At 47.3% G+C, this 16,809-nt stretch overlaps 3 protein-coding genes across 3 annotated transcripts; 1 reads left to right on the top strand and 2 right to left on the bottom strand.

Moving 5' to 3' along the window:
* Positions 1-1,042: 1,042 nt before the first annotated feature.
* On the top strand, positions 1,043-2,531 carry RpL10Ab (ribosomal protein L10Ab). Its single transcript, XM_017165604.3, has 3 exons — positions 1,043-1,195; positions 1,525-1,680; positions 1,972-2,531. Exons 1-3 carry the CDS (start codon positions 1,191-1,193, stop codon positions 2,462-2,464), a joined length of 654 nt encoding a protein of 217 aa, XP_017021093.1. The 5' UTR covers positions 1,043-1,190; the 3' UTR covers positions 2,465-2,531.
* LOC108073807 (uncharacterized) lies at positions 2,517-3,994 on the bottom strand. The gene has a single exon (XM_017165582.2). The coding sequence runs from the start codon at positions 3,968-3,970 to the stop codon at positions 2,558-2,560; it is 1,413 nt and encodes a 470-aa protein (XP_017021071.1). The 5' UTR covers positions 3,971-3,994; the 3' UTR covers positions 2,517-2,557.
* A 123-nt stretch (positions 3,995-4,117) lies between these two features.
* Positions 4,118-16,578, bottom strand: Cubn2 (Cubilin 2). Its single transcript, XM_017165559.3, has 17 exons — positions 15,926-16,578; positions 15,650-15,756; positions 13,680-15,586; positions 13,429-13,610; positions 13,045-13,370; positions 12,782-12,891; positions 12,498-12,696; positions 11,123-12,437; positions 10,187-11,069; positions 9,979-10,130; positions 8,073-9,856; positions 5,689-8,014; positions 5,449-5,628; positions 5,194-5,353; positions 4,980-5,131; positions 4,619-4,916; positions 4,118-4,556 (listed from the first exon to the last, which is right to left on the bottom strand). The coding sequence occupies exons 1-17, from the start codon at positions 16,490-16,492 to the stop codon at positions 4,342-4,344; spliced, it is 10,863 nt and encodes a 3,620-aa protein (XP_017021048.1). The 5' UTR covers positions 16,493-16,578; the 3' UTR covers positions 4,118-4,341.
* Positions 16,579-16,809: the final 231 nt, after the last annotated feature.

The raw sequence follows: 16,809 nt of genomic DNA, 5'->3' as shown, positions 1-16,809 counted from the left end.
AGGACCAGCATATATTTACTCAGCACTGAAGCAGCTACAAATGCTCTATTTTCATAGCCACTCTGACTATTCAAAATTTTAGTTGTAAAATATAAATTTCATTCTCTTTTGGCTCCAAACAAAGCGGCAATTCCAGTGTAACCAGATAACAAATTGGCTTTAATACTATAAAATCTGGTTTTAAAATCGAGTACTTTAGTATTTTGTGAAGGAAAATACCAGTTCATCATTTTTTGACACCCTGTTTCATGATACAATTATGTAAGGTAGTCAGAAATCTTTCGTTATATTTCCGACGCGACTATCTTACATAATTATACCATGCCAGGCTTAAGCCTAGTTCTAGATTTGTATTGTTTAAATTAAATAAATAAACACAATATTAATTGTTCCATTTTTATTTTTACTTAATTTTCAATTTTTATATTGTTTGAGAAAAGGTATAATTTTCAACAGAGACATATAAACAAATATTCATGTAATTCCCAATATTTATGTTGTATTTTCATATTAATGTTTTTTTTTTTTTTTTTTTTTTGTTTAATAATCCAAAACTTTGATTTAAACAATCTCTACAGCTTTTCAGTCATTTCGCCCATTTTTTTAAAAACTTTGGTAGCTGAATAACAGAAAATATCGAAAGAGCAATATTTATGGGAACATTTTTCCGCTGCCGATATTTAGATATTCCGTCCGCAGTCGCATAAAAATAGAGTTATTTTTGACGACAGTCATTTTAACAATAATAAAATAAACAAAAAAAAAAACTTGAATATCTATGAAATATGTTTTTAATGTTTCTTTTAAAAAAAATATGACTGCCGATATTTTCGGTAATTCAGTCGTCAAGGGAATACCCTGAATAAATTTTCTAGGGTGAAAACTGGATTTTTTAGGGGGAAATTTCAACTTTTTGCGATTTTCATTTGGTAACACTGGGCTACCGTCTCTTTCTTTCAAAAAAAAATTGACATTCTACATGAGAATTCGACCCCAAAAACGAGAATTCGACCCCAAGCATGTAAAACTTTGTTTTGACATTTTACTTTGAAATTCAGAGTGACCAAAGAAAAAATATCAAAAAATATCATCAAAATATCGCGATTTCTGGGCAATAAGTTTCACGATATATCATTTTCAGGAAAAATACCTCCCATCTTTCTTTCAAAATCGCACGTTGAGCAGTTGAGATGGCGTAAGTGTAATTGTTAAAAATTAAGTACCATCGCCCAAGTTTTTTAAGTTGTTTGACTTTGGAACGCTGGACCAGGGTTTAATGGTCACGCTCAAATAGATATTTCTTAATTTCGGCAATCAGAAACCAGCTTTTTAGACCTTTTTCCATGTCCATATCAGTTTGGAAATGATTGCAAAAGTAAATGTGATTTTTGTGCTAAATATGCAACTAATATGTGGGCTGCCATCATTTGCGCATTAGTTCGACAGTTAATCAAGCTCTTCAAGGCGCTTCAAGTATTGTTTTTCCGGTAAATTGAAAACTAATTCGTTTTTCTCTTTCTGCAGGTCGAAAGTTTCGCGTGACACGCTCTATGAGGGCGTCAATGGACTCCTGGAGGCTTCGGCCAAGAAGAAGCGTGGCTTCCTCGAGACGGTGGAGCTGCAGATCGGCCTCAAGAACTACGATCCCCAGAAGGACAAGCGTTTCTCCGGCACCGTCAAGTATGTTGGCTAAATCACCTGCGCCTGTGTGTTGAGCAGCTCCCTCGGGGGCCGAGTCTACCACGGCATCAGGTAGTCGAGTATGTGGCTGCCACATGGCACAGCTCGGCGGACCTGCACTCAGGGTCTTTAAAATTTGAGTAGGTCTCCAGCAATGGACACCGTCCCCCTTTTTAAATAATTTTGAAAACATGCTCCCTCGTGGGCCTTGTAAGTTTTCCCCGCCCCCTGCCCCTCCAATCCGGTTCTCTTGCTGCTGTCTAACCAAACCACATTTCTTGTAATCTTCAGGTTGAAGCACATCCCCCGTCCCAAGATGAAGGTGTGCATCCTTGGCGATCAGCAGCATTGCGACGAGGCCAAGGCCAACAATGTCGACTTCATGGATGCCGAGGCCCTCAAGAAGCTGAACAAGAACAAGAAGCTTGTGAAGAAGCTGGCCAAGTCTTATGATGCCTTCCTGGCCTCCGAGTCGCTCATCAAGCAGATTCCCCGTCTGCTTGGCCCTGGCTTGAACAAGGCTGGCAAGTTCCCTGCCCTCCTTTCGCACCAGGAGTCCATGATCGGCAAGATCGAGGAGGTCAAGTCGACCATCAAGTTCCAGATGAAGAAGGTCCTGTGCCTGTCCGTTGCCGTTGGCCATGTGGGCATGAAGTCCGATGAGTTGGCCCAGAATGTCAACCTGTCGATCAACTTCTTGGTGTCGCTGCTGAAGAAGAACTGGCAGAATGTGCGCTCCCTGCACGTCAAGTCCTCCATGGGCCCACCCCAGCGTCTCTACTAGATGCGCCTCTTTTTTTACATCTTACAATAAAGGAGAAGCTACATTTCAATAATGTAACTAAAAATAATGTATTTTTTTGATTAAGATTTAGCTTTATATTTCAGTGGAGCTTATGGTTCTAGCTAGGAAGTCGCGCACTTCCAGGGCTGCATTTGAATCGCTGTCTTCAGGTGGGTCTTCAGGCAATGGCTCCGCCCGAAACTTGGACACGTCCACTGCATTTCCCCACTCCAGCAGATGCGGCTCGCTCAGTTCCTCCAGCAGATTATGCAGCACTGCCGCGGCAGTGATTATGCAGGAGGCTGTGTGGAAGCTTATGTCCAGTGGCTGGCTAAGAAAACTCCAGCGGGACATGAGGCGATGCAGGGCGCAGTCACTTAGCTCCTGGAGGTGCTCGGCCACCTCGTTAAAGTCGTGCTCGTGTGGAGCAATCGGATCTATATATCGCTGCAGCAGCCATGGACGCAACGGGTAATTCTGATAGACAGGAGCCAAGACAAAGGCCGGAACTGGCCGGGAGTTGATGCTGAATTTGGGCAGGGTCGAGAGGTTATTTGGTGCATGGGAAAACATGGGCACCAGTGTCGCCCGAATCCCGCATCCCAGTTGTAGTTCACGGAAAAGCATCCGATCGTCCAGCAGATATTCCATGCGCAGCACCGAGCCGGCGGTTGAGTGCTTAACATCGCCACCATTGGCTCTTATGGGGATGGAGCACACGCCCAGGACTCCGATGAGGGCGGGTGGCATGTTGCTTTCGCGCTGGAATCCCTCTGCCACTCTGTTGCAGTCCACCGGAAGCTGAGGCAGCTGGCGCAGAGCACGTCCCAGAGTCGACATGACGGCATTGCAGAAGACCTTCAGGCACTTGATCGTCCTTGGCCGGGGCACGGAGAAACGCTCGGCAATCAGAGAGAGGCGCTCTCCGCTGGCCAGGAAATAAAGGGCCAGGGCCACGCACTTTTCTGGCGAAATGCTTGGCGTTTTGCGTGTCAGTTCCTCGGCATTCCTGAGAGTGGGAGCCAACTGTTTGCATAGCGTGTCGAAGGTTCCACGTGTCACATGGAGGGTGCTCAGGAACTCGGATTCGCTCAGCTCAGGAATCACATCTTCAAAGAAACGGGAATCAAATACCGGAAAGTCTGTCGTGATGACTATCTCCTCTGTCCCGCTAGCCTCGGGCTCCTCCTCCTCATCATCATCATCGGACTCGGCTTGCTTTAGGCGCAACAGGGCAAACATTTGCAGGTAGTTGGAGTGCATTTCCATCATCTGCTGCATAAAGAAGGAACGCATCATCCTCAATCTTCGCCTCGCCCGCTGCTGAGCCCTGCGACGCAAGGTGACCACGGTGGACTGAACATGATGCAGGTGCAGGCGGATCAGCTTGGCGATTTTCTCCCTTCGACTCTGCAGGTCTGCACTGGCCACTTGGTCCTGGGTGTTTTTTAACTTTGCCAGGGCACTGTGTAGGTTTTTGTTTATTAATTCCAATTCCTTGTCCATGTTCGTTAATACTAGAGCTGGAAAAAATTCGATATCAACATCGATTACACCGATTCTTTCTATTTTGGTCGAGGCATCGTCAAAATCACCAATCGATATCGGTTGTCGATGGCTAAAGCCGGGAAACTTAATCAATTTAAAAATTAATACGTTTTCTCAGCAGATACTTTAATTAAGTGCAAAATAAACACAAAAACATTTTTTCAGGAAATATAGAATGATAAAATAATATTTTTTCGATTTCACGAAGGTATTATTGCTGTTTATTAGGGTTTTTTTTTTGCAAAATAAAGGAAAACAACACCTAATCATTTATTATTTATTTTTTGAAGTGCTTAAAAAAAAGTTCTTTCTTTAAGGGAAATCCAGTATCAACCTTCGATAAGATTAATATCCAGTTGGAATCCCAAACCATCGAAATTTGGCGACTTCTTTGCAACAATAATCACATTATTATAGGCTATGGTAAAGTCATCCGGCTTGTTGGAACCACATAGAGTTTTAACTGGTTTCACCTCAACAGCATTGACAGTATAAAATCGTATATTGTCCAGATTGCAATTGTTCTCCGAGCCCATGTCGAATACTGCAAAGGCAATAAATAAACAAAATAAATTAATAAAATCAATTATTTTGATTTTTCCCCACCTGAAAAGCTAAAACGCAGATTTCCGCCAGGTGGCACGGACACAGTCCAAGAGCAAAGCGAACTATTGCGACCTTCGTAGGAGGGATTCCCCACATGGCTCCCCATTGATCCGTGCACAGCCAGGTCGCCACCACAGCCGCTGGGGAACTTGTTGCTGGTGGAGAAGTAAAAGAACTTGAGGGTGCCGACACCCACACTGTCGAGGCGCAGTTCGTTGGTGGTCGTAATCCTTCCAATAGTTTCCCATTGAGTGTTTCTGGTGGTAAAAATAGTCTTGTTGGTCTTAAGGTCCGTTACCTGAGAGGGGATGAATTTATGATTAATATTTATTTAACTTTATAAAAAAAAAAGATCACTTACTTTAAAGTATTTCCGATCATCGCTTTCGAAAATAACAGTCAGGATGTGCAGGGTTATACTGTAACCTTCTGGCACTCGAATATACTCTGTACAGTTGGCCAAGGAGTCGGTCTCAATGATTCGGCTTAGGTCCGTGTAGTTTCGATTGCAGGCTAAAAATATATTCTTGCTTTAGTAATTACTAAAAATATAAAATAAATTATGAAATACCTACTTGGTTTGCGTCTTAAAACTATTTCGAGTCCTGTTAACTCGGTGAACGCTGAGCTGTGGAAGGTAAGCTCTAACTTGTCACGTCTTTGGATTTCCTTAATCATTTTATAAGTTTGATTGTAGTGACCGCAAAAGTCTTGGGAGTAAGACGTGGAAAATGGCTGTGAAATATAGTTAAAAATTATAATAATAATAATACATTTAAATATATATAATAGAAATATATTTAAAGTATAGAACATTTATTTAAACTCACAGATTTCTTAGCCAGTCTCAAGTAGTCCTCGCACTTTCCCGTCCTTTGAGATACTTCTGGGAGATTGAGATACTTTAATTCAATTTCAACATCCCCTTCGGCCCTGATGGTCCAAGTGCATTGAATATTGCCCTCATAGCCCTTGGTGGCATTATCGTACTTCAGGCTCAGAGAGACGCTCTGTGGGAAGATGAGAATCGATTTACATAACCGGGTCTACCTGGCAAAGAACAGACTTACCTCATTCACTCGCATATCGTACTCCGTTTCACCACACACCGTGGCTTCCATTTGCAGGATTAGCTCAAAGCTGAGATTCTTGGACACCATTGACGTGGCGCTAAGCTGAATGAGCATGTCCGAGTAGGAGCTAAAGACCTTGGTCCGGTTCGAACCCAAGGCATAGAATTTGCCCAGGCTTTGACTTTCCACGACCTTGCTGTCGCGTATCTCCAGGTAGTTGCAGGTGCGGCAGGAGTTATCGTTTAGCTGCAGCTTGCGCAGCTCCACGGACAGCCGTTGGTTTGGCGGCACATTGGCTCGGAAGTGGCAGAGTAAGGTTTCACTGGCATTAACCCTAAACGAGCGCATCAGATTCATCCGAGGCACAGACTGGTCCAAGGCCACTTGCTCGTTGCAGTTTGGCGTGAAGCGAACGCTGGCCAGGAAGCCCTTGTGATTGTTGGAACTGTCCGTAGAGAGCACAATGAGTGCCTCGTTGCTGTCCACCATTATAGTGGGTGGCACAGTCTGATTGCCGCACAGCTGCCGCTGCATTTGCTCTTTGTTGGCCGTTGAGCCACGGTAAATTGTTAAACTATCAAAGTGGCACATTTGGCTTCTTTCCAAGTCAAAGTACTTGAACTCCAGCACAATGGCGTGCTGAGGTGGAGCCGTTACCCGCCATGTGCACTTCAAGTTGTGGGCATATCTGCCAGCTTCTTCAGCATCTTGCGGGGGTCGCAGGGAGAAGGGTTCAGTGTGATTGCCACCGCATCCTATAAGCTGGTATTGCAGCTGGAACCATCGCATTGCCGTGGAGACAAACCGTAGGCGCAACCATCCACGGCCATTTACCTCGAATTCGGGACAAAACCTGCCCAAGCTCTCCTCCTGATCCTGTGAGCCGCCTCGCCTAAAAGCCTCGAAATAGGACTTGGTGCAGATAAGCTCGGGCCATGGACGCGCCATGGTCTTTACACTGACTGCAAGTTGGTGGTCATTGCTCGACAGGAAGACATAGCTGCAGTTAAGCTTTTGACCACGTGAGGCTGGCCAGGTGGGACTGGCGATCGTCTGCTGATTGTGTTTAGCTTGCACTGTGATATCGCAGCTGGGGGCGACGGTGAAACTAAAGCCGTCACCCGTTACATTGGCATTCGTACGAAATATGACACGCATCTTGGAGGAGGGAATTAATATTTCGCCTGGCACCTGCCTACCACATAGGCTGATCATCTCGACAAAGGAGCCTGCCTCCCGGTCGTAGCGCTCCACAGTCAGGCGATCGTTCGTGCAGTTGGGAGATGTCTCAATAAAGAATCTATCCTGGAACTGCATCATTTGGGACAGACCCTCTGTGGTGGCAAACTCCCACATCCGCTCCATGTTGTTTACATAATCTGCGCTCTGAATGGTAACCGGTGGCGATGGTCGCTGGTCAAGGCGGATCACATTACCGCTGGACATAGATCTCCGTACTTGCAGGGTAAAGGATGTTCTTTGCTGCAGAACTCGTCGATCTGCATGGTAGATGATCTTGGTGAATATTCGCTCCAAGAGCGTGCTATTGAGGGTCATTCCCCGACAAAGGTGAGCTATCTCCTTGTTCCCGTTGAAGATCGCAAGGTACTCCCGATTGCAGCTGTCGGTGAGGGTTACATTCCCCTCTAGCGTATAACCATTGCTCTTTCTCAGCGTCCACAGGCACTCCACTTCCCCGTAATCATCATCAATGAGGGACAATAGATCAGGAGACTGAATCACAAGCCCCTCGGATGCATCCAGATTACCGCCACAATTGTGGCGTCTATAAGTGGCCTGGAAACGCTGCAACTTGACGAATTTACTCTTCAAGAGCGTCACACGTCCCGCCGTGGTGGCTATGGATACAAAGGCATTGGTGACATTGGCATACAAAGGCGCTAAGGGAACACCCAGGACGTCATCTCTAAAAACAACCGCTGGACCGCCAATGGACTGGTATAAGTACTCTGACACCTTAAAGGAGAGTGTAGTGCTAGGAGTGCTGATAAAATGGATGCTGCAATAGTAGCTGCTTAGCTGGGATAAAGGTTGAATGGACAATGATCCCGAGGCCTGGTCTCCGATATTCGGCGGGCAAATAGAGGATTCACTGGAACTGTAGCGTGCCTTCAAGGCTGTAGCACTAAAATCCAATTGGTTACTCAGCACAGTCACAAGCATAAAGTTGTCCGTGGACTCGATAATGCCGCTGCCATTGTAGTTCTCTAGCCGGAACTCTGCTATCTTGGAGAGGGAACTGGCGTCGTTGTAGAAGGAAAAGTGTGGCATGGTCGTCAAACGGCTGGGTACTCTTAGGTTACTGAAAAATATTTTAAGGGGTGCAAAAATACCTTAATGTATTGTAACTTATCACTCACCTAGCTGTGTCCGTACGATTGACAACTCGTAAATCCATCAAGTTGAGGAGTTCCAGCTTAACGCGCTGTCCCTTGGGCACGTTGATGCTCCAGCGACAGAATCTCAGCCAGGTGGAAGGTGCCATGGGCGAAATCTCAATGTTTCCTGAGGCTCCGTTCACATCCCGCGAGCATGTTCCCACCGAACGCTTGTACTCCAGCTTGAAGCCTCGATAGTTGTTCACATTTTGTATGGCCACAAAGCGGATAGCTGCATCATTGGTGTTCAGGGTGACAATCATGGGTGTGATTGTACTTCCGTCCAGGATCATTAGCTCTCTTTCGTTATTCGACATGTCAATTATTTCGAGACGATCGCTGGTGCTTTTAGATGATGTTCCATTTGGATCAAAAGGCAAATGGAGATCGGTGATATTCAGCTGGATGTATGTGTCCTTGGGCAGCTGAATTCTGTATACGCACTGCGATGGCTTGGGATAGCCACCCAGAGTGGGATAATTCTCGGAACTGATGGAATCAGAGTTGCCACTGAACTGCCCACCACAAGTGCTCAGAGACACGTTTAGTCTAAAGCCTCCGTGAGGTTCACCCAGCTGCGAGGTGTAGTGCACCAAGAGTAGGTTACCCGAACTCCTTAAGGTTCCCAGAAGCTTGCGGCATGTGCGTTTGAGGAAAGTGGCCATTGTGGTGGATCCATCGTAGAATTCGACATTCTCCTTGTCGCAGTGTCGCAGACTCAGCTCAAAGGGATCCTCGAAGTTGGCGGCCACAGTTTCACCCGGCGGTGCCATCACCAACCATGTGCAGTCCGCATATGGATGCGGCAGATGCGGATAACCTGGCGAAGTGATCACAAACGATGGAGCCTGCTGGGTCAGCTTAATCTCACCATCACAATCACTGAACTCCCGGTAGGTGAGTGACCATGAGTCGCCCGACTGGCTATTCGCAGTACTGCTGACCACGTATTTGATGTAGGCATGCGAGCTACTTGTCCGGAATGATCGCTTCCGGAAGCCGACAAAATTACAAAACTTTCCATGTTCCAGCAAGGGAGCATGATCATCGAATCCATCGTAGATGAGGCCATAATATGGACATGTCCCCGTATTACCAGCTGGATTGGCGTAATCGATGCTTATGTCTATCTTTCGGCCTGGTCGCACCTCAATGTGCCAGGCGCAATCCACGAACCTGGTCTGCATGGGAATGGTGCCCACTTTGCCCGTCATATTCGAGCCACATTCTGTGTGGAGTACTCCATGGAAGCCAGTTTTGTTAAGAGAGGCATCGCTACGGAATTCTATCCTGAGATTTGGTGTACCATGGATACGAGGATGCCCTTCATCCTTCTTACAAATCTTTAGCTCTTCGGTCCAGTGGCTAAGGTCAGGGGAAGTTAGTATTCTCACATAGTCGGCTGCGCATTCCGGAAAGTCCTCTAAATCAGCCTGGTACATAAGGGTGGAAATATGCATTGAAGGATCCTTCGGCTTAAAGGTCCATTGACAATTTAGATTGGGTGAGTAGCCGAAGGGATAACCCTCGGTTTTCACCACCTCACGTGAGCCTGGTGCCATTGTATACACCTTTGTGCATTCACTCGTAGTCACGGATTGGTTGCCTTTTACTATATTGATACCAAGGGTCTGCCAAGTCAAACGGAATGGACTGAGAGCTGGATTTAGAGTCTTTAGGTAAACCACATTACTGCTGGAAGTGAAAGTCCAGGGACTGCTTTCGATGGAAACAGCCAAGGCATTGTCATCGTAGCCATCAAAGAGCTGGAAAGAGTTATGATTCACAGTTCAGGAGATGTGTATTCAAATTCATTCATTCGTAGATGCATTTTAATTCATGTTAATTTAATTGAATATTATAGAAACACCCATATATTTCTACTCACCGCCAGTCCCGAAATGTATTCTTCAAATTGAACAACCACAACTTTCTCGCGCTCTGTGAATATCCGCCAGGTGAAGGGCTGATCATCGCCTCTAACAATTGGCGGAGACACTATGGTTCCATTGGACTTCATTGTGACTTCCAAGTTGTGTACTGGAATGTATAAAACACATGATGAACTCTTCCTTTAAGAGGATTATCCCTCTCACCGTAGTTCCACCTCAATTTAAAGCCCGCCGCCGTGTTGCCCGGTTTGCTGCGGAACTTGATCCACAGCTGCGACATGAAAACCAATGGTTTGTCTGGCACTTCCTTGCTGCAATATAAACCCAAAAGTCGGCCCAGCACACCAGAGCGTAGCTCCAGATAGTCTTCATTGCAGTGCTCCGACTGTACAATATCCATGGCCTCAAAATTAATTTCCAGGGCATTTCCCGGTCGCGTCTCAAAGCTCCACACGCACTCCACATTGGACGGATAGCTGTTTGGGTAGCTGGGAGAAGCCAAAAAGCCACGGGGAGAGGTGATGTTCCCACCACAAGTGTTCTCCAGAGTACTATATTGAGCCTCCAGGATCACACCTTTGGTCAGGATGCGCACATTCCTGGCGGACACTAGGAAGTTGGCCAGATGTTCGGGACACATATGGGCAATCTGCACCTGGTCATCATCATTGAGTATTTGAACACCGTTTGTGGAATTCTCGGAGCCTAATGAATCCTTCGAGCAATCCAGGTGGCTGATATGCAGGTTGAGTTTGCTACCCGGCGGCCCAGTTACCAGCCAGCTGCACTCTTCGTCCAGTCTGGAGCGCAAGTAACCCTCGCCGGCGGGGACTGGTCCACCGCACTGACGCTCGTAGTGCATGGCAAAACGACCCCAGGACCCAGCTTGGGCCTTGAACCGCACTCGCAGCTTCTGGCCGTGAAGCATACGGATCAGGGGAGGACCATCTCCGCAGGCCCGCTCCAAAAACCTTTCCGTATTGTCCGCCTCCAGCTTGGTGAGCTCCACAAAGCTGACAGAGCAGTTGACCGAATCCGTGAGGTTGACCTGCTCGAACCAGAGTCGAATGCCATAGCTTTGAGAGACCTAAAAAGAAAGCATTTTAGATCAGGACTAAGTATAAGTTCCTGGCTACCCACCTGCACAATCCAATCACACTCCACGTTTGTGGAAAAGTTAGCCACGTTGCTGCTGTCCGGGACATTGTGATACCCTGGAGATGTGATAACTCCGCTGCTGCTTGTCATAAAGCCACCACAATTGGCCGGTACCTGGACATAGGAGGCTTTGAAGTACTTCCTTGCTCTTGAGGAGCTGCCAACAAAACGTAATCTCAGCTCGTTGCCGGGCGAGGTGAAGGTTTGCGTTTGCATCTCCTCGCGACAGCTACGATATAGCTCCACCGAAGAGTTGAAACCAGCGGGAGCAGATACAGTTAGTACATCCTCGAGTCCACACTGCCCCTGGGAGGCCTCAAAGTGGAGTTCATGTAACAGGAGCCGGACTTGCATGCCCACTGCCACAGTGATGACCCAGTCGCAGTCCATGTCCACACTAAACGGGGCCTTGGGAGATTCAAATCTTCCTCCAGGACCAAATAAATGCTCCCCACAACCCAAGCGCTGGTACTCCGCCCGGAAGCCCTGCTCCTGGTCCGACGAGTCGCTCTTGAAGCGAAGAAGCAATCGATTGCCCACACTTGTAATGGGAGCAATGCCTTCGGCAGTGCACAATTTCTGCTCGCTAAGAACCTGATCGTCTTGCATGTCCTGCACCGTCACGTAGTCGAATAAACAGTTGCTTAGGGGACGTTCAAAGGAGAAGTGTGAGAACACAAGTCTTAAACGATTCGTACGTCCGCCGGCGCGTATATCCCATTCGCAGTTGGACCTAGGCGGATAGTTCTCCGGAAAGTTGGGCGACTCAATGGCTCCCTGCCACTTTTCCAGTCTGCCTTGGCAATCCGTTTGGTAGTTAAGCACAAAATCGGTGCCATCAGGATAGGCACTGCTCACATCGTAGCGGATGAGGACGCGATTACCAGAGGATTGAAGCGGCTGTGCCGTGGTTCCATTGCAGTGCAGCACCAGGGGTCTGCTGGCCGTATTGGGACCATCGAATATGGTCAACTGTCCCAGGCAGAGGCGCCGATCATTACTCTCCAGTTGCATCTTTACCCGAGAACCCTCTGCCACTACAATCTGCCAGTCGCAGGCCAGGACACCACGATTGCCGGCCAACAAATGGGGCGAATGGATGGCTCCATTTTGTGAGGTAAGCTTGCCACCACAGCCGGCACCGATCTGCTGCCAGGTGAGAAGGAATCCAGGTCGCTCTATGCTGTCATCTGAATGGAATTTTATGTGCATGACATTGCCATATGAGGGCAGGCGAGGGGGAATCTGTGTACCGCAATATCGTCCAATCAGGGGGGATGACCCAGAGTCCCCATTTCTGTGAGGGGATTATTAAAAGGGATACGGGTTTGGATAAACCTTGGAGAAAGAAGCTTACCTTATCTCCAGCCAGTCGGTTGGACAGTCGTTATCGTCGCTGAATGAACCTTCCAGCGTAAAGTTCTTCACCACCAATTCCAAACGTTGACCTAGCGGTGCTCGGATGATCCACTCACAGTTCTCAGATTCCCCATAGTATTTGGGCCAATTCGGTGACTTTATATAGCCGAATTTGTTTGTGAAAGTTCCTCCACAAACTACAGATTATATAGAATATTGAGTGATATAAATACAGAGGATATAAGGATAAGATTTCAAAACGTCAAGATATAATTTTTGTACCTGTCTGAACAATTTCGAATTTTACCAAGAACATTCCCGTGGGCCTGTCCTTGAGATAGTTTATAGTCAACAGATCTCCATCGAACTCATCAGTAAATCCCGTTGAATAACTGTAAAGATATAATTGCATAAATAATATAATGGTTTTAGAATCCATTACAAAATATAATGTAATAATAAAATGTTTCTCGCATCCTTCTCTGTGTTTTAGCCTAGTTTAAAGGATTTCAAAGCCTTATTGATATATTTCAACTATTATTCACCTATTTAGTAAGATTCCTGGACTTGTGCTGTTATCATATATCTGAATCTGGCCAGAGATAAACAAATCTCTGACGATTATTCGTTTCCTTCCCGGCTGATCAATGAACCACTGGCAGAAGGAATTCCGTACATTTTTTAGGTGAAGTTTGCCTGGGACATTAAGGAATCCATTGCAGCCGTTAGCCATGGATTTGTATTCCAAACGCATTCCTCGGCCACTGCTCGATCCGTGGAAGACCAGACTGGCCCGGTTGTAGTGGGAAATCAGCAAAAGATTATCGGTGGACTTGACAATATGCCGCTTCTCATCTTGGTCCAAGTATACCTGAAAGATTAGTAATTGTTTTTTGGTGCTTTTGGATGCTTAATTAATATAGTCTTACGTCTAGGTAGCTCGTTTCCCTATCATCATTGGACCTGCCCAGGGAAAGATCTGTGATGTTCAGGTGAATTACGCCGTCATTGACAGTGATGTTGTAGGTGCAGGTCATGTCTCCGAGATAGGAGTGCGGGTAGTTGGGCGTGGTAATGTAGCCCGAGGGACTATTAAAAGTACCCGTGCACACTAAAAAAATATAAAATATTTAAAAATTATTTATATTAATTAATTTATTAATTCTTTTTCTTTTCCTACCTCTACTATAACTCAACTCGAAACCCTTTTTCAATGCCAAACCACTCAGTGCATATTCATAGCGCACCAGGACCTTATTTCTCGCCGAGATTAGCGGCACAAGCTCACTGGCCTCTGGCTGGCCGCAAATCCTTTGCATTAGAGGCGCATCCGTGGAGTCTCCATCATAGATTTCGATCTTGTGTAGCCGACAACTCTCCGACCGCAAAAGATTCACCTGATCTAGAACCAGCTTCACCTGGGTGAATTCTGGCTGCTCTATAAGGTAGAGGCAGACCTCGGCATTCATGTGTGCACTGATACGACCGCGTGGCTCTGTGTAGAGACCCCCGCAGCCTGGCTGGCCCGCCACCACCTCGTAATGCATCTGGAAGGAGCTATCCGAGCGGAAGTCATCAGTGTGCAGCTCCAATAGCACGTTATTCGAGCTGCTATACAACGGCTCCGGCTTGGTGGACTTGCAGGCTCGGAGTAGCTGGCGATCCATGTCATAGACGGTCACGGAATCTTGGCTGCAGTTTAACGCCGCGGCTTCGCTACTGCCCAGTGTGATGTCGTAGAAGCGAAGGAGCAAACGAGTGCCGTAGGGCGAAGTCAGCTCCCAGCGACAATTAAGTCCGGATCGGGCCTGGCCAGGATAACCCGGAGATCGTATAATTCCAGTCTGACCAAGCGTTAGATTGCCAAGGATCTCACCGCAGGCGAACGGCAGAGAGTTCCAGGCCACATGAAAGCCTTTTCCCTGCGTCTCGTTGTCGGAACGAAACCAAAAGAACGCCTGCTCCTGAGTGGTGATCACCTGGCCGGTGCCCAAAGGCATTTTCGATCCGCAAAACCGGCCAATCAACCGCGAGGCCAGGGAATAACCGTCGTGAATCTGCAGGAAATCCGCAGAGCAGTCAGCGCTCTCCTGTAGTTCGAACTGGGTGAAGGTCAGGTTGAGCACATGACCATGAGTGGTGCGTATGATGAAGGGACAGCGCTCGTCCGCTTGGTATTCGGTTTCGACATTGTTTGGCGGATAGTGGAGCTGACCTGTTGGTCCACGGATGGTGCTTCCGCAGAAGAACCGAGTATGGGAGCAGCGGGTGCCGGTGAATCCAGCTGGACAGTGGCACTGGTACAGATTACCTGGAATCAAACGGCAGCTGCCGCCATTGAGGCAAGGACTTGGGTGACAGACATCCGATGAGTTGCACAGAGCTCCAGTGTATCCTGGCTGGCAGATGCAGGTGGTTCCCCTGCCATTTTGCACGCAGGTTCCATTGTTCAAACACAAATGTTGATCGCAGGGTTCACGGCTTGGATCCTTGGTGCAACCATCGGCGCCGTAGCCATGACCAAAGCTGCCCAGTGGGCAGGTGCATACAACTGTCCCAGAAATTAACTCGCACTTGGCCTTTGGATAGCATATATTCTCCTGGTCACAGGAGTTGGAATCAGCGTCAGTGCAGCTGCGTCCATCACCCCTCCAGCCTGGTGGACAACGACCACAGCGATGGGAGCCCTCTGTGTTGATGCAGGCCACCCGAGGCTGCAGGCTACAGCCGCCGTTATCCTCGCCAGCGCACTCGTCTATATCGCGACAGAAGCGTCCATCGCCCGTGTAGCCACTGGGACAGGGACCGCAGCGATAGCTTCCCGGCAGATTTATGCACAGATCGTGGCAGGGATTCACGTTGGGAGCACACTCATCCACATCCCTTGTGCAGGGACTGGCACTTGGGGAGGTCATGTTTGCATCCGCCCATGTCCAGCCCTGATCGCAGACGCACACGTAACCAGCGGCGCTACCTGTCTGTATGCAAGTGCCGTGCTCTCCGCAGAGTTCTTTAGAGCCACTTCCCAAGCAAGAGTTCTGACGGAGTCGGCAATGGGCTCCTGAGAAGCCATTGCGGCATACACAACTGAAAAGGTTAAGGGGAAAAGTTGTGTATATTTTCTGGATTTAAGGCTGCTCCTCCACTTACCGATAGCCACCGGGAGTGTTGATGCACTGGCCATTGTTCAGGCAGCCGGCTAAATCCGTGCCAGCCAGGGTGATGCATTCATTTACGTCTTCCTCACAGGTGGGACCCTGAAATGGGAGGTTTAAAAAAGATTGAAACTATCTGGAAATTTGCTAGAAACCTAGACTTCCTCTTGGTAAACATCCCAAAAAAAACTATATATATACCATCCACTCAAACCATGTGAAAAAACGCCCACTAACTGCGTCGAGAAGACGCCCCTTTTCACTCACTCACTTGCCAGGCCGCCGTACACTCGCACTGGAATCCATTGTAGGCATCGTGGCAGATTCCACCGTTCTGGCATGGACTCGAATGGCACTCGTCCTTGGCTAGGTTCGCTGCTAAAGTCCGCAGGATGCCCGAAACCCGCTCCACGCGCTGCAACTGCCGGCGTAGTAGACGTTGGTTAAGACCAGTCCTTTGCGTCCTGTTTCTCGCATTGGACACCCGTCGTTCAATCTTAGTGAACTTGCGCTTCACATCCCGGAACTGATCCTTGACTACGTCCACAGAGAGGGGCTCCCTTCGAGCCGCCGCCTGGCGATCGGCTATGATCCTTTGGCGTCGTCGAAGCAATGTCAGCATATCCACATCGTTGATCATCACAGTGGATGCTTCACCAATCAGACGCAGCGTCACATTATGATCTTTTTCAGCTTTCAAAAACAGATTATTATTTGATTCTTTGCCTAAATGGGCGCGATACTCCTCGTTATCATCCTGAGATCCTTTGGCGGAGAGGATTTGCAAGCATAAAACCAGCACAGCACAGATTAGTAACTTAGGGAGAAATTTTCCCATTTTTATTCATTTTTGATTGCACAAATGATGGGTTTTCAATTTTTAATATATCCTGAGAGATTATTACAACACAGAGTTCCTTGGAAGGGACGAAAACGGTTGGAGCTACACGACCATAGGGGATATCCACGGAAACTGGCCGCAGGCAGCTCTGCAAATCTGGTTTTATACCAGAAAAAAGTGGGCGTTTCCGATAATAATATATTAACAAGATATGGAAAATCATTTCTATTGGTAAATGAAAATTTAAGAAAAAAAAATCAATTGTCATTTATCGATTTCGTTATTTTTTGCACTGCAAATATATTTTTTTTAAG

This window comes from Drosophila kikkawai, chromosome 3L (assembly GCF_030179895.1).
Source record: "Drosophila kikkawai strain 14028-0561.14 chromosome 3L, DkikHiC1v2, whole genome shotgun sequence".
NCBI classification, from domain to species: Eukaryota; Metazoa; Arthropoda; class Insecta; order Diptera; family Drosophilidae; genus Drosophila; species Drosophila kikkawai.
This window is presented reverse-complemented; position numbering and strand designations above follow the sequence as displayed.

Excerpts from the sequence above, each read along its gene's own strand:
- LOC108073807 (XM_017165582.2), bottom strand. The coding sequence starts at position 3,970 with ATGGACAAGGAATTGGAATTAATAAACAAAAACCTACACAGTGCCCTG.
- Cubn2 (XM_017165559.3), bottom strand. The coding sequence starts at position 16,492 with ATGGGAAAATTTCTCCCTAAGTTACTAATCTGTGCTGTGCTGGTTTTA. Across the intron at positions 13,611-13,679 it reads CGAGTTGAGTTATAGTAGAG|TGTGCACGGGTACTTTTAAT; the intron begins GTAGGAAAAGAA and ends ATATTTTTTTAG. Across the intron at positions 5,354-5,448 it reads TGAGACTGGCTAAGAAATCT|CCATTTTCCACGTCTTACTC; the intron begins GTGAGTTTAAAT and ends TATATTTCACAG.
- RpL10Ab (XM_017165604.3), top strand. Across the intron at positions 1,681-1,971 it reads CGTTTCTCCGGCACCGTCAA|GTTGAAGCACATCCCCCGTC; the intron begins GTATGTTGGCTA and ends TGTAATCTTCAG.